Source organism: Desmodus rotundus, chromosome 2 (assembly GCF_022682495.2).
Source record: "Desmodus rotundus isolate HL8 chromosome 2, HLdesRot8A.1, whole genome shotgun sequence".
Classification (NCBI taxonomy): Eukaryota; Metazoa; Chordata; class Mammalia; order Chiroptera; family Phyllostomidae; genus Desmodus; species Desmodus rotundus.
In genome coordinates, this window is record NC_071388.1 from 4047529 (window position 1) to 4070609 (window position 23081).

General features: G+C 53.4%; 1 protein-coding gene across 1 annotated transcript; it reads right to left on the reverse strand.

Annotated features, from left to right (window-relative positions):
* Positions 1–670: 670 nt before the first annotated feature.
* On the reverse strand, positions 671–1663 carry LOC112308789 (E3 ubiquitin-protein ligase RNF113A-like). Its single transcript, XM_024565066.2, has one exon. It carries the CDS (start codon positions 1661–1663, stop codon positions 671–673), a length of 993 nt encoding a protein of 330 aa, XP_024420834.2.
* Positions 1664–23081: the final 21418 nt, after the last annotated feature.

Sequence of the window (23081 nt, forward strand, 5' to 3'; positions counted from 1 at the left end):
AAAGGGTTCATTGTCACCAAATCCTTAGACTTATCTAAGAAAAAGATCAAAAATACGAACAGCAAAATGACAAACTCACAACCATCAACAATTGAACCTAAATAAAAACCAAAAGCAAACTAAACAAACAACTAGAACAGGAACAGAATCACAGAAATGGAGATCACATGGAGGGTTATCAGGGAGGGGGAGGAGGGAGAACGGGGGAAAGAGTACAGGGAATAAGCAGCATAATGGTAGATACAAAATAGACAGGGGGAGGGTAAGAACAGAATGGCAAGTGGAGAAGCCAAAGAACTTACATGTACAACATGGACATGAACTACAGGGTGGGGGGGAATGCTGGCGGGAGGAGGGGATGCAGAGCAGAGAATAAAGGGGAGAAAAAAATGAGACAACTGTAATATCATAATCAATAAAATATATTTTTTTTAAAAAACGATCACCAATGGCTTACAAGAGGACAGTTTTAGAGGCAAGTAAACATGAGTAAACATGAGTGAGGGGTTCACGGTCGTGAGCTCTGTTGACTGCTCAATTCCTGTGCAAGTCTTAGCAATTCTCTCAATCTCATTAATTCAGTCCTTGGTGGTACCCTGTCCAGGCTCTTCGTAACTGTGGCCTAGTGGTCTTTTCCGTTTGCAGATTTTTGCAGGACATCTTGATGCTTTTACGAGCCACCTATCCAGGACCCTACTTCACCATCTGCCTTTTCCTCTGACACGTGCCCATCCTCTTTGGCAGCGTGATGTTTCTCCAGTTTAGCAATCAGTCCTTTGGCTGGATTGAAGATGCCGTTGGTCAGCTGGCCACAGACGTAGCAGCGCGGGGAGGTGCGGAAATGCTGCAGTGCACAGCTCTCGCAGAAATAATGCCCGCATTTGGTGACAACCGGGTTCCGGAAGGTCTGCCGACAGATGAAACAGCTGAAGGGCAGCTCCCGAGCAGCGCTTCTCACTTCATAGTTCTCGTCCTCAGAGACACCATAGCGACCCTCTTCGAGCTCACGTTCGATCTGCCACCCATGCTTGTAATCTGATCGGTCGTGGAGGAACTTGCAGCTGTCTCCGAAGCCACAGAAGCCCGTCTCTTTGTAGTCCTTACAAACATCGGGCTGGTAATCCCAGCGCACGGTGGCCCGGAGGTGCTCGGGAGCGCGGAGGGGGCCCTTCCGCGCGGAGCCGGACGCGTCCCTGGGCTTCGTGTACTGCCGGTAGTTGTTGATGCCCCGGTAGATCTTGTCATCGTCCTTGCCCCTCGGCGCCTCCCGGCTGCGCTCAGAGATGGCCTGCGCGTCACGCTCCTTCTCGGGGTCCAGCTCGCAGCCGGCAGTCGCCCCCATATCCTCCGGCCCCGCGGGTTTCGCGGACCGGGTGGACTTGTAGACCACACGCGGAGCCGCCGCCTCCTCCTCGCTCCTGGCGTCACAGTGGGCCACCTCCTGCGGACCGCCAGCGCGGGTCCTCTGGATCAGCGGACTGTGGCCCGCCCCCCGCCTCGCCTCGCGGCGAACGACGGAGCCGCCTTCGTCACCACTGTCCCCGGGCTCCGGGTCGCAGGCTGGGCGCTTCCTGAGGCCCGCGGCCCCTTTGCGCCTGGGCCTTCGGAACAGGAAGGGACACACCCCGCCGGCCGCCTCCCCAGCAGCCAGCCGCTCCGCCATCTTCCAGTCGCCAGCGCCAACGTCTGCCTGCTGCGTACTGGGTCCCACGGGATTGCGTCACTCGTCTGCGTCACTCGTGTGCGTCGCAGAGGGCCTGTGTCACGTGCTCTGGGTTGTGCCGGGCTGTGTAACTGGACCGTGGAGTGGGGGCGCTCAGTTGAGAACCCAGAGGACTGCGTGGGGAGGGAGGGCTGCTGGGGCATTCCCAAGTGAATTTTTATAAGATCATTAGATGTTTTTATTACATAAATACTATAATGTTCCTGTGGGCGGCTGGTCTTCTGTTTGCTTCTTGCTTTCACAGAATATCAGTTACTTAATGGAAATTGTCTAAAGGCTCCCTGGCTGGTGTGGCTCAGTGGATTGAGCACCAGCCTGCGAACCAAAGGATCACCAGTTTGATTCCCCTCGGGGGCACATGCCTGGGTTGCAGTCCAGGTCCCCAGTAGGGGGTGCTGCACAGGCAACTACACATTGATGTTTCTGTCTCTTACCCGCCCCCCCCCCCCAAAAATAAAATCTTTAAAAGAAGAACGATGATTCACGAACCACTCTTGCACGAGCACCAAAAAAAGCATCAAGACCTACATTTCTCAACCAGGTAATCAAATGATGGATTTTAAACCAAACAATTCAGAAACACCTTTTCTGTCATACATATATGAATGTGACCTTATGTTATCAAAGTAACTGTTTCAATGGATTAAATGTTTAAAAAAACCAAAGACAGTGTGTGTTTAGTGTTCATAGAGGTTTTGGGACAACAATGGCAAAGACTAAAGGGTGAACACACAATCGAAACATAAGGAACTCCCCTGTTGAAACACACATTTAAAGTGCATGGTCTTCCATTTCCTGCGATGACTTTAACGAGGGACTGCTACATGGAAGGACTGAGGGGCACGGATGGCAATGAAACCACCCCAGAGGCGTCCACAGGAACAGAAGAAAATAGATGTCTGAGTGCCCGGAAGGCTGGGCTGACTGTGAGGTGCAGCAAAGCAGGGATGCCCGTGGCATGGAGCCTGCCAGCAGGAAAGGCAGTCTGTTGTCACTGGTGGAAGCAGGAGGGACCGCACATGGTAGTTCTCCATTTAAATTAGGCCTTAAGAGGTGAGTAGGATTTCGGCACTCAGAGGCAGTCCCAGTCAAGGACAGCATAGCCACAGGCCAAAAGCATGAGCAGGATACACAGCTCTGAGGCAGCTGGGAATCTGGGAGACACTGGAAGTTGGGGGAGGGGAGGCACGAGAGCACCAGCCTCGAAAACAGTAAATGAGGGTCAGGTCGTAAAGGGCTCGAATGCAGTACTAAGGGGGTTAGGACATTTCTCTGCAGAAGATGGGTACAGGGAAGGTTTGAACAAGGAAGTACTTTACAAATGTAAATCTGATGATTAGTCAAAGAGCGTGTGCCCGTTGGACCAATGAGGAAAGAGTCTCCAGGAGACAGGCGCACTGGCTTTCACAGAAAGCAGGTGGGCTTCCACCTGGAAAGCAACGGAGACAAGGAGAGTGAGGAACGCCCAGCAGTAAGTCAACATCTGGTAACTGACATCATCTCGGGGCAAAGATGATCCTGAACTTGCTGAGAGCAGTGGGGAAACAAAGACAGTTCGGGAAGACAGAAAATGCAGGTTTTGAAAATAAGTAATTGATTTTTTTTTTTAAGTGATGCCTGATTTGAGTCTTAAATTCTTAAGGTTCACGAGTTAGAAAAAGAAACACAGTCTAGCAAGAGAGGCCAACATGAGCGAAGCCACAGAGGCGAGAGCTCTGAGGCGGCCAACCCGGGCAGGAGAGAGTCTGGAGGTGTAAAATCGGGCCATGGTAGCAGGAATGGTGAAGACGGGGGGGGGGGGGGGGGGGGGGGGGGGGGGGGGGGAGTGAGGAATATTTAGGAGGGAAAATCAGTAACATCTGATGATGTCGGGATGAGGGAGACAGGAATTCAAGAAAGTATCTCGGGTTTCAAGCTTAAGTGGCCCCTAGGATTTTGTTCCCATGTGACGTGGCGAATAGCTGTGGAGGAGGAGACAAATCAGGGGAACATGCTTGATGCCGCTTGGACCAGGCTGGGTCGAAGGTGTCTGGGAGACAGCAAGACGGAGCTGAGCCTGGGGACACGGGGAGCCAGCTTATCGGTGAAGATGTAAGCGGTGTGAGGTGTAGGCAGTGTGGGTGGCATCCCTTTGAGAGAGCTAAGGGAAGGAACACACGTGTGTCTCTCCACAGACCAAAGAACCGAAGCCTGAGAGCCCCTCGGATCAGAAGGAAAGAAACAATCGGAAGCCGCGTCTTGAAGAGGCATCAGCAACATCACAAGACAAACAGAACAAACAATTCACACAACTGGAGGAGGCCTGCATTAGGAGGCCGGTTATGATTCCACTTTGAGCAAAAAGGTGGCCTTTCTTTTATTCCTACCAATACACGGAAATGCCTTTTCATGACCACCAGCACATGTGGAGTGACACTTCCTGCTGTCCACACCCATGTTCCAGGCTGGCCAACGCTTCGCCCCAACAGGGCGCAGTGCTGTGACGGGCAACGCCGTTCATGGAGCAGACTGGCAAAGGACCACTACCTGCAGGTGAGAGGGCTCCTCACCCTGGGAGCCTATTAATAAACGTGTAAGACCTCAGGTGTCGTTTATTAACAGAAACCGTACCTTTGGGAAACGAAAAACATCGATGGAATAGAACGGGGAAATAGCACTAGGCTAACTTCCCAGAGATTCTCCACTGACCTTACGGGTTCTGCCTGAGCAGCCCACAGAGCTCTCTTTCAGTGATGTCCCTAAATGTAGCAAGTCAATGACAGCACCTGAAAGGGGCGCTCTGGACCAGCTGACACCACCCTTAACAGCAGCCCCAGAAACACGGCAACTCAGTCCGTTCAGACAGACATGGCGGCAAACACCATCTGCCTGCCCGGAGCACCGCCTCCTGCCGCTCTGTGAAATCGTGAACACCCAATCGTGAAGAACTTTTTGGTCTTCAGTTATTAAACAAAGCAACTTATGTAACCAAGGTCAAATAACCTCCAGGCTTGCTGACCACCCTTCCTGATAGAAATGCCCCATGGTGCACCAGGAACACCGACCCAGGCTGGAGAGGGGTGGGGAAGGGAGGCAGGGCCTCGGCTGCCTCTGATCCTCAGTCACAGGAGAGAGTGGCTCATTCACGGCCTCCCTCCGCCACCTCCCCCCTTCCCCCGCCCCTGCCCGCCTGGCAGCCCCCTGGGGAGGTTGTGTCCTTCTTTCATTTCTTGTGTCAGATTTCGGGCTGACACGTGGTAATTGATTCCGTTGCTGGTTAGACGGGTGTTAAGTGGGTGGGATGGAGTTTCAGTGAAAACAAATAGCACTTCATGGGTCTGACCTTTCCTCTTTGGAGCTTTTGTTGTGGTCGGCTCTGGGATGCACAGATCAAAAACTGCATGAGCCCGTTGTGTCTACGTCTGCAGTCCCCCCGATTCACCTTCATCAGCTCCCAGCATGCCGATGACAGAGCGGCTCAGTGTCACTTCTGGCTTGATGACAGCTCGGCAGCAGGTGGGGCTCAGACTCACACCTGAGGTCTGGTGTCCGAGAGGCAGAGGTGGCTGAGCATGGCCTGAGCCTTCTAGGAGAGCACACCTTCGTGGAAAAGCCTTCCACCCGACAGATAGCAAAAATAACCCTTTTCCCGATGGCACGCCTAGTCCAAGTGCTGCCTCCAGCTGGTGGCACAGTATCAGCATTTCACTCCATCCACAAAAAGGAGACATCGGCACTAAACCTCGTGCCACGTGAGGTTCAACGTGGCCCCAGTGAAATGAATACTTTGGGGATTTTGTCCTGCATTGTCGGTGCATTTTTCAGCTCCCACTTTAGGACTGAAGGGTGCATTTCCCCAGGGCAGGGAGGGCCATCTGTCCTCTGCAGGTGCTGCCCTTGGCTGAAGGGAGTCTCCTGCACAACATTCTTTCTTGCAACTTGCCATTCAGCAACTGATTAACGAGCCAGGAACGTGGCAGCCTGCCCCACCTGCCCCAAGTCAGCATGACTCTGAAGGCCACGTCGGCTTCCACAGGGTGACAGCAGCCTGTCCAGCCTCTCCCCAGCCCACTCCTAGCCCCTCCTCCCTGCTGCGCAGGAGTGCCCAACAAACATTCGGTGCTCTCGCGCCCCCCTCAGAACCTTCCCCAGGAACCCACCCTGACGCCAGCCATGATTCAAGGAGATGGAGGCTCATTGATGGGATTTTGGGGACTGGATCATGCCCTACCCCCCAGCAATGAAGACCCCATCACATAGCCCCTAGCTCGAAGTAGCAGAGAAACGACTAAAACTTTCAGCAAAGTGAACTGGGGCAGTACATTCAGCAGGAAATGCACAGCCAGGGCTAAGACTCAGCTGTTTGAGAAATACACATGGGAAAGAGTCATTAAAAGGTGGATAGCTGTTGCTGAGGGCAACTGACATTTGGGAGAGTGACAATGAAGCCTGAGGACGTTAACCATCAATTACATTCCGAGCGCAAGAGCCAGAAGACTTTGTTGCCAGCACGGGAAAGGACTGTGCTACGTGTATCCAAATCACAGAGAAGGCTAAGGACCGGGCCCAGGACCCGTCAGAAAGACAACAAAGCTCCACAGTCCTCAGCCCCAACCAGGCAGCTCTGCCACAGCAAAGCTCAGAGCTCCCACAGGGAAAGAACACCACCCTGATTTACAGGGTGGGGCCCTCCAATCCGAAATCCCTAGGACCCCCTGAACTCTCGGAGCCCCCTGTGGTGGGCTGGGGCCTCCACTTTGCTCAGACACACCGTGCAGAGGCTCCCACCCTGCAGGATTCCTGCGCACTAATGCTCACACACACTCAAGACAGATCTTGAGTCCCCTCTGGCCACTAGGCCAACAACTAGCCTTAAGTCACAACCATAATGAGCCAGGGAAATGCTGGGCTTTCTAAGGGAGAAGAGGGAAGGTCCTAAAGGAGCTATGGCCCCAGGCAGCATGCAAGGCGGGAGCCAGGAGAGGTTGGAGGGCTGGGCCCTGGGGCTCAGGATAGGGGACAGAACGCAGATGGATGAGGAAGAGTCTGTCAACACAGAACATCCTCCTGGGACGGGGGTTCAGCACCTGTGTGAGTGTGCACGGGTTGCCATAGCAAAGCGCCACAGACTAGCTGGCTTCAACAGCAGTTTGTTTTCTCACAGTCCTGGAGCCTGGAGGGTGGTGTCTTCTGAGGCCTCTGTCCTTGGCTTGTAGACAGCCACCTTCTCCCCTTGTCCTCGTGAGGTCATCCCTCTGTGCGTGTCGGTGTCCTAGTCTCCTTTCTTATAAGGACACAGTCATAGCAGATGACCGCTCACCCTAACGGCCTCATCTGAATGTAATGATCGCTCTGCAGGCCCTGTCAACACAATCACCTTCAGAGACACTAGAGACTAGGACTCACCAGAGGGGGTTGCCGGAGGACACGAGTGAGCCGGGAACAGCACTCCGACTGGAATTCCAAGAGGCGGGAGTAGGGTGCTGCTAGACATGCTTCAAGTGCGCAACAGCCACACCGAGTGAGGAAGACATGCCGGGACTTCCCTGTTGGATGGGGAAGGAATGCTGGAGGCTCAGGAAGTGGGCCGCTAGATTGAACATACTCGGAAAGCCAGAAAACACAGCAGACGCTCTTTCGTGGGAAGGCCCCAAGTGTGCTCCACTCACAAAAGCAACAAGGAGCTTGCTGGTGAGAGCTATCGACACCCCTGAAAATGTCCGTGGGGGCGATTCTCTGAAAGGCGGGACTGATGGTGGGAGACACTGGGGGTGCAGAAGTAGACCCACTGGTAACAGGGGATGACGGGACCCAAAGCATTAGACACCAGGCGTGTGTGCTCAGCTTTCAGAAGCCAGACAGATAATTATCCTAATGAGGAGAAAGGTCAGAGTGCATCTTCTGGAGGTCATCCAGGCAGAGGATTGTTAGAGAACAGCGCCCCCAGAGTCCAGGCAGCGCAGCCAAGCGAGGGATTTACCGCTCAGGCTGTCCCGTCAGAAGCAGCAAAAGCAGATGGCCGGGAAGCGGGGTGAGTGAACCCATCCACGGTCATTACCAAAGCTCCAAATGTATGATGGGATCGGCGTACTTGGCAGTCTGAAGGAGCACACAGATAAGAGCTGTCACAGTGGGGAGTCGAGGGGAAGCTTCTGAAACTGCCCCCAACCCCAGCCAAGGCAGTCAGTCAAAAACAACATCATATCCTGGGTTTGGACTTTAAACCTTTAAGGTTTTCAAACTACCCTCAGCACCTGGAGGATGCAGTGTGTGGCCCAGATCACATCACCGTTGACTTAATCAGTCTGGTCCCGGCAGAGAGCAGACGGGTTCTGGAGGCAGACAGGCGTCCTCAAACTCAGCCAGGTGGCAGCCAGCACAGGCGCCTCCTCGCCCGACAGTGTGCCCTCCCTCAGGACTCAGGTGCCCGGTGTGCAGCCTTTGCTGGGGGCGCTGTCCTCTACCTCCCTATCAAAACAGAGCGTCTGAAGCAGTTCACACTCACTCGGAGCAAACAGTGGTGTCTGCTTCCGTGCTTCCGGTGGCCCGTTACCGTCCTAACGGAGTCTGAGGAGACTTGGGCTCGCTGGACACCTGCAGAACGTCACCCTGTGACGACATCACGTCACTCAGACTTGAGGAATGCAAGGGGCACACACGTCTGGGGCTTCGTAGTCAGACTCGCGCCATCAGGACAATGGGAAATAGGCCCTGTGAAGACGCAGAGGCCGGCCGTGCCAGCACAGCTTTTAGAGGTCCGGGGTCGGGGTCGGGGTCATCTCAGACAAAGGAACGAACGAACTGCTGGATCTCACCCTTCCTGAAACAAGAATGCAGCACAGTGCCCGGTGGGCTTCCCTGGGCTCTGGAGACACTAGTTCCACAGCGGGGATTGCTGTTCAAACCCCGATTAACAAGAGATGCCAGTCTGAATGGGAGCCAGACGGGAGGCGGCTCTGCCAAAGGTCCCGGCTGCAGCAGGCCCTACGGCACTAGAAGTACTGGTGATGGAAACGGGCACTGGGCAGCGTTCAGGTAACCCACATGAGAGAGTCACAACGCAGACACTCGGCGTTCCGGGGCCAGGCCACGACACCCACAGCGGATGACTGGAAAAAACCGCCCCTGCCATGCTCTCGGGCCCTGGAAGAAAGGATGCTCCCTCCGATGGGACAGCAAGTATCCGATCAGCGTGACGACAAGTTGGGCCCCCTCGCTGTAAGATGAGTGTGGTGCATCCAGACCGGGGCACAAGCTACACCGGCAGGCAGCCCGGGGCCCTGGGGACTCACCACTGCAGCATCAATGCCTCTCCTCGGGTCTGCACAGGTGACGGGGGACAAAGCCCAAGCTGGATTCGTCCGTGGGTTGGCTGAACAGGAGGGCACAAGCCAAACACACCGGGGGCTGCAGCAGGCCAGCCTCATTCAGGGGGTGGCCTTCAGAGACAGCGGCGAGAGGGAACCACCCCGACGGGCAGAGCTTTGACGGCACACGCTGTGCCAAACGGAGACTGGGCACTGCCAGTGTGCAAGCAGCCTGAGCTTCGTGCCCCAGGACTGCACGGCGGGGAGGGGGTGTGCATAACACACTCCTGAGTGGCCTACGTCACCAGCCCCCAGACCCGGCTCCTCACGAGGAGAGCCTGGAGAGCTTTCCAAGGATACAGACCTCTAGGCCCCAGCTCAGAGTCACTGAAATGGACGCTCCAGATACAGCGCTCCTAAATCCGTATTTCAAACAAGGTCCTGACGTGAGTCTGACATTGCGAGTCCTTGAAACGGTATTTGGAGGCATTCGTCTAAGTCAGCAATTTTCAACCGGCATGCTGCTTTTAAAACATGTGGTACCTGACTGTTCAGTCAGGGGCCCTGACCTTTTCCCCTGAGACTGTCGAATTAAAAAAGGACAACAGCCAACCCGGCAATAGTTGGTTAGGGCGAATGAATCCACATTAAACCTACTTTTTGTCAGATCGGCAAAGAATACAGTTTTGGTATGCTGCAGAATGGTGGTAATTCATTTGAGTGTGCCGGGAGATGAAGGAGGCTGAAACTCTCTGGTCTAAGTGATTAGCCACGTCACGGTAAAGAAACAAACATCGATGACAAAGGCAAACACGTAACGGCCCCTGTGGTGGCGATCGCTTCACAACACATATCTGATCAAAGCTTCGCACTTACCCTTAAACCTACACAACGTTCAATGGCAGCTGTGTCTCATGGAGCTGGGGGTGGGGGAATCTTTCACCTTGTGTGACAGCATGGATGGAACTGGACACTATTACGCTGAGGGAAATAAGCCAGTGGGTGAAAGACAAAGACCACGTGATCTCACCTACAAGAGGAATCCAATGAACAAAATAAGCTAATCTTCAAAACAGACCCAGAAGCGTGGAATCATGGAACAGACTGACATGGAAGGGGGGGCGCAGATAAGGGTGGAAAGACGGGGAGGGGACCAGTCAAAGAAAATGGATGAATGACCCACGGACATGGACAACGGCGTGGGGATGGACTGTGGGAGTGGGGGGGAAATTGGGACAACTGTAATAGAATAACAATAAAAAAAGTTTAAATAATGAAATTTAAAAAGCAAACACATAGCACTACGTGCTTCAGTATATATCAGCTTTTTAAGTCGCACCGCCACCCTGTGAGCTCTGTGTTGCTATCAACTCCATTTCGTAGATGGGAACACTGAAGCGCCCCGCTCAGGGCTGCCTGGCAAGTGAATGACGAGGCAGTATTTGATCTCGGCCGACTCTCGAGAGTCCCTGTGCTTAATCACGGTGACGTAGTGGAAAAGGCAGTCGGGGCGGGGGTGGACTCCGCGATCCAGAAAGCACAGAGTTTTTAGGGCCAATTCCTGTATGTACCCTAAACGAAGACAAATTGCTTTTCCAAATAGGTTAACGTAGATATCAGGACCCATTTGCAATAGCATATGAGCGCCACCTAGTGGCCAGGAGGGCTGCTTGAAGAGTAACCGCCCTGTTAAACTAAACAAGATCAGGGCAGAAGAACAAAAAATCAGTGAAGTTTAGTACATGCGAGTTCCCAGCTCCAGAGTGAATGAATTCCAGTTCCAGAAGGATCTATCTATTCTTTGACTTTCAGATAAAGTGGTAAAAATATAGTGAGGATATAAAAACGAGGGAAAAAATAAAAACAGGTAAAGTCTATAACAGCCCAGGGAATGATGTCAGACCGGGGTTTTTCGAAGACTGGAAAGACTAGTAATAAAACATAAAAGGGAAAAAGCGGTATGGCAGACCATTTTTAAGTTTATATCCATATGATAAATTCCCTGCAGGCACACACTAAAAACTTTTTGGGGCCCTTCCCGGGAGCTCCCTCTCCCACGGGGGCACATGTGCTGCCCCCGCCCGCCCACGGGCCGCAGGGCTGCCTTACAGGACGGAACAGAACGCGCGCAAAGTGCAGAAATCCACCACCTCCTCCCCACTCCTGCGTGAGGCCTCTGTCACGATCAACTGAACGCAGCAGACACACAGAGGCCAGGTGGGGAGGGACCGAGGTCACTCCGTGGAGACCCGGTACCCCAGTCCGTGGTGTGCAAAGCAGGGTGGGAGAGAAGGCAGAAGGACCCCAGAGCCCCTGGAGACGCCCCCCAGGCCGGCGCAGGCGTGAGAGCAGGGTGTTCCGCAGCCTCCGGGCGTCCTTCCCGTGGGTGGTGCACAAGCACCGTCTCCAGCCGCACAGAGGTCCTCAAAGCTCCCTCTCTGTTTTCCCTGGGAGCCTCACGAGCTCCTCGGCGCCGTGTTATCTTGGGAGAGATGTCCTCCAGTTCGGATCAACCTTGGAAACAGGACGCTAAGTAAAAAAGGCCAGACGCAAAAGGCCGCCTTTCGCACTGACACAGAGTCTCCAGAACCGATGGGTCCCTGGAGGCAGAAGGCACACTGGGGACTGCCAGCGCCCGGGAGGAGGGCAGCGAGGACAGACTGCTTGATGGGTCAAGGGTTTAACACGGGGGGCACGGACGAAACGTTCTGGAACGAGATGGGGGTGTTGGTTACACAGCAATGCGAATGCACTAAGTGTCACTGAGTGGGGCCACTGCCATTCAGTGTAAAAAAATGGTTAATTTTATATCACTTACGTTTCACCCCAATAAATGTTTTACTGGACATATATGTATGTATGTACATATATACACATATACACACATATACATGCAAACACACACCCTTCCGCAGCCAAGCCCAGAAATATCACAAATAAAAAACTCTATCCTTTGACTTGGGGTTTTAAGCCAGGGTGTTTTAAATTGTGAATACGCAGTGAGAGTTGTTGGTAAGATTCACTTCGGACCGCGGGCCACGCTTGAGTCAGAAGGTTGGCACAGCCCGCTGTGTGACCGGGTTTCACGGTGACACCTGGGCTCCCCAGAAGGGAAGGCAGCTGTCTCCAGCAGCAGAGTGGTTCTGACCAGAAGCTAGAACTCAAGCTGGTCCGACTTCAGATCTGCGCTCTCCACCAGGTTCGCTGGCCGGTGGGGGCGGTAGGTTTCCCGACAAGGACCACCAGCCCTCTCTCTGGGAGGCTCCCACCTCCGTGATCCCAGGGCACAGAAAACTAGAGTCGAAGAATCCGGCACCTCAGGCGCACAGCTTCCCCTGGAGAAGCATCGAGGGCAGTCAGCAGCTGGCTGACAAGCACACATTCTGAACACACACCCAGCTCAAGGACACCCCGCACACAAAGGGGGGACCCTTTTCTACCTGCCAGTGACAACCTGGAGTGGGAGGCACAGTTCGAAAACGGCCACTGGGGCTTTCACGCGAAGACTCTACATCTGAGGCAGGGTTGAGTTTCTCAAAAATAAAGCCTTTCTGTTTACAAACATACTGTTTTTGCCAAAGGAATTCTTTATTTTAGGTGCTTTGGGAAAACTGCAGAGTCCTCGGGTTTGGGGCCAAAGACGCCAAAATGTTGCAATCCTAAGCCTTTGGCAGGGACCAAAACATGTTTGCAAGTGGAAAGTTTTCGGTGTGGGGCTTGCGTATCCTTTTGTTTCAGTGCTTGTTTGCTTCGGGCCAAAGGACTTCCTCCGCATCTTCCCCAAACCAGGAAGTGGGGGGTCAGCACGCCATTTGGGGTGTTGGCCCCAAATCACCCCTCTGGGCTTGAGGCAAAGAAAAAAAAAAACACGCAAGTAGCCATTAAGCTTAGAGAGCCACCTTTTTCGTACTTCCGAACTGCCCGTGAGGCCTCGGGTGGTCAGATGGGACCCCGGAAGGAGCTCCCCTCACCCCCCGTCCCTGTGGGTCACCCCACCCTGTGGGTTTCCTGCACACTGAGTGGATTTCTGCATTTCTGTCTCTGATGAACCTGGTTGGTTTGTCCCCCTATACCACCCTAGCAGGCCACGTTTCTGTCTCTTCCCATCTTGCTGTGGCTACTGCCTGGGCTCGGGGACAGTCTGACATATCCTCCCTGACTTCCTGACCATCAGCACTGGACGTCAGAAAAGACCAGCCCAGCAGAACGTAGAGACCCAAGTGCGGAATCTCCAGGTAACTCTTCACAGTGTAGCAGAATAGGGACAAGACTCGGGTGCTTTGAGACTCATAGGTTAAGGCCTGGTCCATGGGTATAAGCCACCGCCAAGAGAACCACGGAGGGTCCGAGTGCCCCTCCCAGACACTGGACAAAGGCAGGCTGAGGGCACAGGCCCGAGAGGGACAGTGTAGAGAAAGCCAGAATCAGAGCTCCCAGCCCTGGCCGGTTGCTGGGAGGGCACAGGACCAGCGCCCCCATTCAGTCCTGAGGATGTCCCAGAGACCTCCAAGCTCAGGAGGCCACCTTCACTCCCCCAGACCTCACTCGACCTGGTAGGATCACTCCTGCCAGTGGCTGCCCTTTGCCCATCACTGTCCACGAGAGGGACGTGCCTCCCGCCTCTGCGTCTGCTGTGTGTCTAAGCACTTCTCACTCAGAAAACCCAAAGAGATCCCTGCCCACGTCCTCTGCTGCTCAGCCCCTCCAGCCCAGCCCTCCCTCCCAACCGGCCTTCACGATAACCGCATCTTCTGAGTCACTCACCCCAGATTCTTGGCATCAGCTCTGCTGTCTCCGTCTCCCCCCATGGCTCATCTACTGCCAAGCACCATGGCTCTGCCTCCCTGGTCTCTTTTCCCTCCATCCTTGGCTCTCATCACCGTGGCCACCGCCTGATTCAGGAATTTAGCATGTCTCCATTCAACCAATTAACCTCCTACTTAATCCCCCACCCTCGGCCTCCCCCACGTCGAGTCCTTGCAAACCCCTGCAGTATTTCTAATCTGATTCCTGCTCCCTCTCTTGCTTCATCCCGCCGCCCCCCCATCTCCTCCTCCTCCTTCCCCATCTCTGCTCAGATACCACTGCCTCTCCTGGTGCAGACGGCGTCTCAAACACAGGCTCACAGTCTCTCCCCCAAACCCCATCATAGAATCTGCTCTCTCCACCGAGAACACTGCCCCCTTTCCTCCCATCTGACTCCTCCACGTCCATCAGGTGTCCCGGGTGTCATGTGACAGGAAGGCCCACCATGCTTCCACAGTGGGCGGCGCAGACTCTGGTTTCCACTGGTTGAGATGGTGGGAAGGAGACTCAGAGGCAGGGTGGGGGTCAGTGGTGTCGTGCTGTCCCAACACCCTTGTCGTCTCCCTGCCTCCCCTGGTGTCAGCTTCTCCGTCAGCAGGCACTTGTCCCAGTCCAGACACCCATCCAGACATGCAATGTCCAGCAGGAGAAGCAAGTTTCTCTTTCTGTGCTTTTTCTCAGGTATGAGGAGACACTTGCAGAAGCATCCTCTCCTTCCCCGCCAGATTCCCCTTACATCAGTTCACGTGTCCATCGCTCTGCCGGTCACCGGGGGCAGGAGGCACTACTGGTGTGACCTGTCAAGCCACCTGTCACTCCTGGCTGGAGGGTTGGCCCCCCTGAGGTACAGGACTATGCCCGAGAAAGCACAGATACCCGATCAAACCCAGGTGCCATCTGGAAGGAAGCGGGAGGCAATGGGCAACCAGAGGTCACGCCCCTTCATGTGGGGCTGCACAGTCCTCTGGCAGCTGCCTGGTCTGTTCCAGCTTCGGGATGGAATGCCACAAGCTGGGCGGCTTTCAAATGACAGACCCTGAATCCTCACAGTTCTGGAAGCTGACAGTCCAAGAACCAGCCTGGTGGACCCCCTCCCCGGCTCACAGGCAGCTGTCCTCTTGCTGTGGACCCCACATGGTGGACGGACGGGACCAGGGGGCGCTCTGGGGTCTCTCCGATAAGGACACTGATCCCATTCATGAGGCTCCCCCGTCATGACCAAATCCCCTCCAGAGGCCCCGCCTCCTGATACCCTCAGGTAGGTTTCAACAGAGGAGTTTGGCAGGGAGGGGGAGACATAAGCGTTCAGTCCACTGCATCTGCCCCAGCCCCAAAAAGTCACATCCTTTTCACAGACAAAACACGTTCATCGTTACAAAAGTCTTAATTCCTTTCAGCATCAACTCAACAGCCTGAAGCCCAAAGTCTCCTATATTGGTAAACACCACATAATAAACCAGGTATGGGGGAGCCCTGTCCTAGACCAGGAGGGGCTCGTCCTGGGACCCTGAACGTAGCTCCATCTGCAAAGACTCCACTTCCAGCCCCACCCACAGGCGCTGCGGGACAGGACGGCAGCGCGTCTCTTGGGGAACACCCCCCACCCACCACAAGCTCTGACACCGCGGCGCCTTAACGGTGCTTCGAGCCTGGCTGGCCGTGGCGCAGAAACACAGGCACAGGGCTGCCGGAGGCTGAAATGCCTTTTTAAAGTCACACGTGGTCCACACTGTGGGTCATTCGACCACCCTCGATTCAAAGGTTGAGCGATTTTTTTTTTTCCCCTCATTTTCGTGTCTCAAACTCCCAGCAGTGAGCCCGTCTCCAAACCCAAACACTGACCCTGGGAGGCAGACACTGACCACCACCGAACCACAGGACCCCGCTTTGGGCTTCGGGCCCCAGCCCGCAGCCGAAAGGCCCCCAAAAGCAATGTCTTAGAGGCCGTGTACCGGTCCCACCTGCCTTGTCACTTCCCCACGCCTTAAAACCCCTGACAATGAAGGCGAGGGCCCTTGGCGGAACCTCAGGAGGACCCTGTGTTAAGGGAGCCCCTGGCCCATTCTGAGAGAAGCGGGTCAGTCTCATGGGGCCACAAGGAGGCCGAGGCAGACGTTGCACACTCCTCCCACCGCACGCCAGGCCAGCACCGTCTCTACGGAGCAGCTGCAGTGGGGAGAGGGGCTTCTGACGCTTCTGTATCACGTTGCACTGGATGATGTCATTGATGGACGAGGTGGTGCAAAACAAAAGCTGATTTTTTTTTTCTTTAATAAATGTACCTCTGCAGGCTTCACGGCTGGCAAGCCAACCCTCAGAGATGCGGCCCCACCTGCACACACGGCTGAGCTGAGCGCTGGTCTTATGCCATGTCTGTTTTGAAAGTTGACTTTGGCAGGTGTGCTGACCACTCACACAATATATCTACTCACAGAAAAGATAAGGGGGGCAAAAAAAATCAAACACTGAATTTTCTTTAAATTCTCACTTGGAAGCAAATGCCTTGGCTTTCAAAGGGGAGTGTAATCCTTCCTTCAGCGATGATGGACTGGTTGGAACACATTACAAAGGAAATATTAGAGCTGTAAATAATTTATTTTTAAAGAACCTGTGTGCTAAAGTATCTCCTGAGTAGCAAATTCTAAAGAATGTAAGTCTCCAGATTATATTCTATCTGAGGCAATGTGTTTCCAGAACTCTTGGAATGTGTCTAAGGAATGAAATAAACTCAATAGCTTTTAAAGAGTTCACTGTTAAAAGATACTAGGGGCAAAGAGATGACCGTGGACTCACGCTTGTACCTGCGGGTGAAGGGAAACAGGAGACACTCTCCATCTTCCGAAATGCAGACGCCCCAGACAGACGTGCTCTGGCTCAGACAACCAGGAGCGTTTCGGTCCAGTGCCAGCTTCCTCCCTCCCGATGATAAATGCACAGCTACGGCACGTTCAAAGGGGGTCTTCACCCCCCTTTCTAGTTCCTGCCTCTATCCTGTCTCAAAACACCTTACCTTATAAAGCTTTATGGCCCTGGCTGGTGTGGCCCAGTTAGTTGGGGCATCGTCCTTAGACCAAAAAGTTGCAGGTTCAGCCCCCAGTCAGGGCACATGCCTGGGCTGCAGGTTTGGTCCCTGTGGGGGATTGTACAAGAGGTGACTGACTGCTGTTTCTCCCCCACCCCTTCCACTCTCTCTGAAATCAATGAGCAGGTCCTCAAGTGAGGGGGGAAATAAAACACCTTTATGGAACACAACCTAACAAAACCTGCTGTGGAGGTTCAATGATATTTTTTAAAACAAATAATGTGTGAAAAGAACCAAGATGGCGGCGCAGGTGGACACACTGCGCCTCCTCGCACAACCAGAACTGACAGAGAATCGAACAGCAAGGGGGACCAACACCAAGGAAATAGAAAATAAACATTCGTCCAGACCGGTAGGAGGGGCGGAGACGGGCACCGGGGCGGAGAGGACTCGCATGGCCGTGGCGGGACCGAGACTGGCGGAGTGTGGGACGAACGGCACAGGCAGGCCGAGCACTAGCAGACCCTGCGGCCCCACATTCGCGCAGATAAACCGAGAGGGCCGGACTCCGAGTGGCGGAGAACAGGGCAGGCAGAGCTGCGGGTAGCACCCCGAGACCCCACATTCGCGCACAGATAAACCGGGAGGAATGGCGGGGAGTGAAGCAGACCACGCAACCCAGGGCTCCAGCGCCGGGAAACAAAGCCTCAAACCTCTGATTGAAAACACCCGTGGGGATTGGGGTGGCAGCCAGAGAAACTCCCAGCCTCACAGGAGAGGTCGTTGGAGAGACCCACAGGGGCCTAGAGTGTGCACAGGCCCACCCACTCGGGAACCAGCACCAGAGGGGTCCAATTTGATTGTGGGTAGCGGAGGGAGTGACTGAAATCCCGTGGGGAGTGGAGCAAGCGCCATTGCTCCCTCTCGGCCCCTCTCCCACGTACAGCGTCACAGCTCAGCGACCAGAGTTACCCTGCCCCACCCTGGGAACACCTAAGGCTCCGCCCCTTTAAGTAACAGAAGCACCAAGACAAAAAAAAAAAAAGGCCCAAATGACAGAACACTTCAAAGCTCCAGAAATAATTCAACTAAGCAGTGAACAGATAGCCAACCTGTCATATGCACAGTTCAAAACGCTGGTAATAAGGATGCTCACAGAATTGGTTGAATTTGGTCGAAAACTAGATGAAAAAATGAAGGCTATGCCAAGAGAGACAAAGGAAAATGTACAGGGAACCAATAGTGATGAGAAGGAAACTGGGACTCAAATCAACGGTGTGGACCAGAAGAAAGAAAGAAACATCCAACCAGAAAAGAATGAAGAAACAATTCGGAAAAATAAGGAGAGGCTTAGGAACCTCCAGGACATCTTTAAACATTCCAACATCCGAATTATAGGGGTACCAGAAGGAGAAGAGGAAGAACAAACAATTGAAAACTTATTTGAACAAATAATGAAGGAGAACTTCCCTAATCTGGCAAAGGAAATAGACTTCCAGGAAGCTCAGAGAGTCCCAAAGAAGCTGGACCCAAGGAGGAACACACCAAGGCACATCATAATTACATTACCTAAGATTAAACAGAAGGAGAGAATCTTAGAAGCAGCAAGAAAAAAGAACACACAGTTACCTAAAAGGAGTTCCCATAAGACTATCAGCTGATTTCTCAAAAGAGACCTTACAGGCAAGAAGGGACTGGCAAGAAGTATTCCAAGTCATGAAAGGCAAGGACCTACATCCAAGATTACTGTATCCAGCGAAGCTATCATTTAGAATGGACAGGAAGATAAAGTGCTTCTCAGATAAGGTCAAGTTCAAGGAGTTCATCATCACCAAGCCCTTATTACATGAAATGTTAAAGGGAGTTACCTAAGAAAAAGAAGATCAAAAATAGGAACAGTAAAAATGACAGCAAACTCACAGTTATTAACGACCACACCTAAAACAAAAGCAAGAGCAAACTAGGCAAACAACTAGAACAGGAACAGAACCACAGAAATGAAGATCACATGGAGGATTGTCAATAGGGGAGGGGGAAGGGGAGAGGGGGGGAAAGGTACAGAGAATAAGTAGCATAGATGATAGGTGGAAAATAGGGGGAGGATAAGAATAGTGTAGGAAATATAGAAGCCAAAGAACTTTTAAGTATGACCCATGGACATGAACTATAGGGGGGAATGTGGGAGGGAGGGGGTGGGCAGGATGGAGTGGAGTGGGGGGGGGAATGGGACAACTGTAATAGCATAATCAATAAATATATTAAATATATATATATATTCAAAAAAGAAAAAAATAATGTGAATTTTTCCATGCAGGAGAGTCATATAATAGGGTCACCAAATTAAAAAATAAAAAAGACACAGCTTGTAATAGAAAACATTCCAGAAAAGGAAACTCATGCTTCAAAAGCCCTGACTAATCATAAAGTGATGCAAATGTGAAGAAAATACTGAGGTTGTGTTTTCACTCAGACGTTTGGAGATGCCCTGGATTTTTCTAAAGATTTCCTTCTGTTCGCAGCAAAGCCCCTCGGAGGCTTCAGAAACAGAGGACACGCTTTAAGGCCTGCGTTCCATGCATCTCTCTCAGCCACAGCCACTCTGTGCTGGCTGCAGGAGGTGGGCCCGTTGCAAAGACTTTAGAGCTGAGACAGCCACCCTGGGCTGCCGCATGGAGTTGCGTTCCCGGAAAGTCGTAGGAGTAGGAGTGGGGGAGACGCACAGGGCTTCCAGGGAGGGGCTGGGAAAAGGACGAGGTGATGAAGGACTTAGCACATTTTCAGTTTGTTTCTCTTACGATTTGTGAGAGAACCCAGACGGGCTACAGGCTCCGGGAGGACTCAGGGTGGCTGCTGTCCAGGGAGTCTGGCAAAGCCCCGGTGCGGAGGGGAGGCCTGTGGTGAGCTGGCCCCCTGGACGGCAAGGTGGTGACAGCAGCCGCCGGGTTCCACAGCATGCAAGCCCAGAGTGGTCCCCTGGGGCCTTTTCTTCAAAAGTGAAGATGGGGGCGTCTGGTCAACCACAGGTGAGGTGGCACTTCAGGGTGAAGCTGTAAACTGTCAACTCAGCCAGCCCTAATGAGGACCAGACACCAGAAGTATGTGCAGAGCTGGTAGGGCAGGAAGGAGAGGCAGTGCCACCGGGCCAACCGCTGCCAGCTGAGCAGGCCCGCGGAGCGGGCTGGAGGGAGGCAGTGGCCCTGGAACTCCTGGCCCAAAGGCAGAGTTAGAGATGCAAACTCAGAACAGGCTGCTGGGCGCTCGTGCCCTGGGCGGCTGCTTGGCCCTGGGAACCTGGGAGAAATGTGCACTGGCCCAGACCCCGAGGACATGAGGGCGGCAAGCAGAGGAGAGCCGTTTGCTCCAAATCTTTATCGCCGCTTCCTGGCCTCCATTTCCCATCTCAGAGCCAGTCCCTAAGAAATGGGGAGAAAACACACTCCCAGCAGTGGACCCCCAGAATTCCACCCTGGGCACCCCAGCCCACTGGGCACGGTGCCTGCAGAGACATTTTCTCCAGAACTTGGGCCAAGAGGCTTAACTTCCCAAAGATGCAAAGCTTGGCTCTGGCAAGGGTGAAGATGACTTTTTGAGACTATTAAACCTGGCCACCTTCAGTTAGAAGGTAGGGTAATGAATGAAACATCCAATCGGATCTGCGACAGTGGTCTCGTGACCTATGAGGAAAGCCGGCCCAGTCCTGGGACTTGTGTAGGGGCAGTCAGCCATCAGTGTCCTTTCCTGGGGAGGGGGAGGAGGCGACCTGTAACCACGGGAAGTCGTAGCCACAGGAACCCCTCGTCCTTCCCACCTCGGGCACGGCCCCCGGGGTTACAAAGGAGGAGGGGAGACTGGGCATCCCCAGAAACCCAGAGTCCCTGTAACGGGCACCTTGCACACGCACACCAAACCCCCATGCTGAAACCCCAACGCAGGACCACAGAACGCAAACAGGGCTGCTGCAGATGAAATTAGCTGAGTGAAAAGGAGGTCATGCTGGCAAAGGCCGAGCCCCTGATCCGGCAGGACCGGGGTCCTCATAAAGAGGATGCCGCCTGCAGAGAAAGGAGATGGAAGACACAAGGAGAAGACAGCAGTCTACAAGCCAAGGAGCACTGGGGCCACCAGATGCTAGCACGGGGACCTGGATCGGACCCTCCCCACAGCCCGTGGACAGCACAGCCCTGCCGACACTCTGAACCTTGAACTTCCGGCCTCCAGAACTGTGCGGAAATAAATTTGTACTGTTGAAGTCGCCCAGCGTGTGGTACGTTGTTTCAAAGGCCTGGGAACCCGAGGATTACAGTCACAGAGGGTTGTCAAGGGCCGTGGGCAGTTCTAGCTGTGTGGGCTCTTTCCCCCACACAAAATGTTCAAAATTATTTTGCAACTGTGTTGGTACAAAGACAAATAAAGTCCAGGCTGGCTCACAGTCACTTTTTCTTCTGATTTTAAAAGAAATGAAAGCACTTTCACGGGCCTTAAGGCCCCACAAGCCCTGGGCACTGTGCTCCCGGCCTCACCGAGGAGCGGGCCCTGCAGAAGGCCACGGGAGTCCCCAGACTGCGGTCTGGGCGCCATCCTGGATTCACTTTTCACTGTGTCTGAAACTCCCTGTCCCCACCCGGCTGCTAGAGCGCAGCCAAGAAAAAAGACTGCCTCGCTTATCTCTGCAGCCCCAGAGCAGCCTGGCTCATAGTACGTGCTCAGTAAATAACTGCTGAGCAGACTTGAACCGAACAGATAGAGATGTAGGGTTTTTTAAGGTCATTACTGGAGCATGAAGCAAGACGAGAGTAAAAAAAGGACGTTTTGGCAGAAAGAGAGCCTCAATAGCTGGAGCCTGAGCTCCTGGTAGCAGGGTGAGGAGCTGGCAGCTCATCCCAGGAAAGTTTTGAAACTGAAATAAAATGAGTGTTTTATAACCACCCATTCTGTTCCATTTTTTTTTTCCTTTTTCTCTTCATCTTTAAATTTGTTTTTCGTTCTGCAGGCTTGAGAGAGGTTGACTTACATCAGAGCTAGCTGCCTTTCTTTGGAGGGGGGCTTCTCAAATTCCAACTTTTCCACTGAGACGTCCTGGCAGTGGGTTTGCCTTCTCTATACCCAACCTCACCGAGGGGTCATGACAATTTTGTGCTCTAGGTTGTCCCTATCTCAGGACGATTTCTGCTGTCTCGCTGACCAGGCTTCCTCTCCGCCGCACCTCGGCATAAGAAAAGCTCCCTTCTGCACCAGGAAGCCACTCTGGCAAACGCACCAACCCTCCGCGGACCTTTGGCCGCCACAGACCATGTTTTTTAAGAAGGAAAGAAATTAACACCCCATTGGACACTGGGGAGAGATACAGAAGCACAAAAACTTATGGTATGGCCGGGGACAGAAGACTAACTGTTAAATTTCTAATTGTGTGGCGTGAACTTCCTGGAAGAGCACTCCCAAATCACAGTCAACAGGCACTAACGGGGTCACAAAAATTTCAGGACATAAACTTGGGAGGTACAGGGCTAGAAAAGCAAACCCAGTTTCTACAGAGCAGGACTTGTCAGTGCCTTTACTGTGCTGACATGCCACATGAACCTCCCTAAGGCACATGGGACACTCCACACTTCACAGGTGGCTGACATGGACCCACCCCCAGGGTGGGGGTGGCGTGCAGGGAGAAGGAGGTGGTGCAAGGCACCCACATTCCAGGAAATACTCAGGATCAGGATATGTCACTGTTAAGTTCCAAAGCAGAGACACGGTGACGATGCTCAGTGGCTGGAGACTTTCTTAAAGGTGGTCAGATTGGTATTAGTGCTCAAAACAAGCCCCGCAGAGAGGGACGTGTGAGAGAACAGAGGGGAAATGTACAAGCTGCGTTGGAAGTGCACCAGGAGATTTGTGTGCAAGGTGAGCTGTGGAAGAGACCAGAAGGCCGGGGAAGAGAGGGAGAAGGATACGTAGTGCTCTGTGATCACCTCACCAGGGAATCATGGGAAATAAGGACTCAACTCCAAGACAAAAGCACGGTCCTTGGGAGCTAGATGAGCAAACTGAACAAGGCTCCGGTTGATAAAAACGGTGCCTGCCTTCTCTCAGCAAGGAGAAAAGGGGGGTGCCGGTGAGCAGGGGATGAACTCGGCACGTAGTGAGCCACAGTAGCTGGGGAGCAAGAATCCTGGGCGTGCCGCTGAACTCGAATTCCACACCCAGTGCTGCGTGACTTTGGACAGGGATGCAATGCCCCCACCTGTGAAATAAG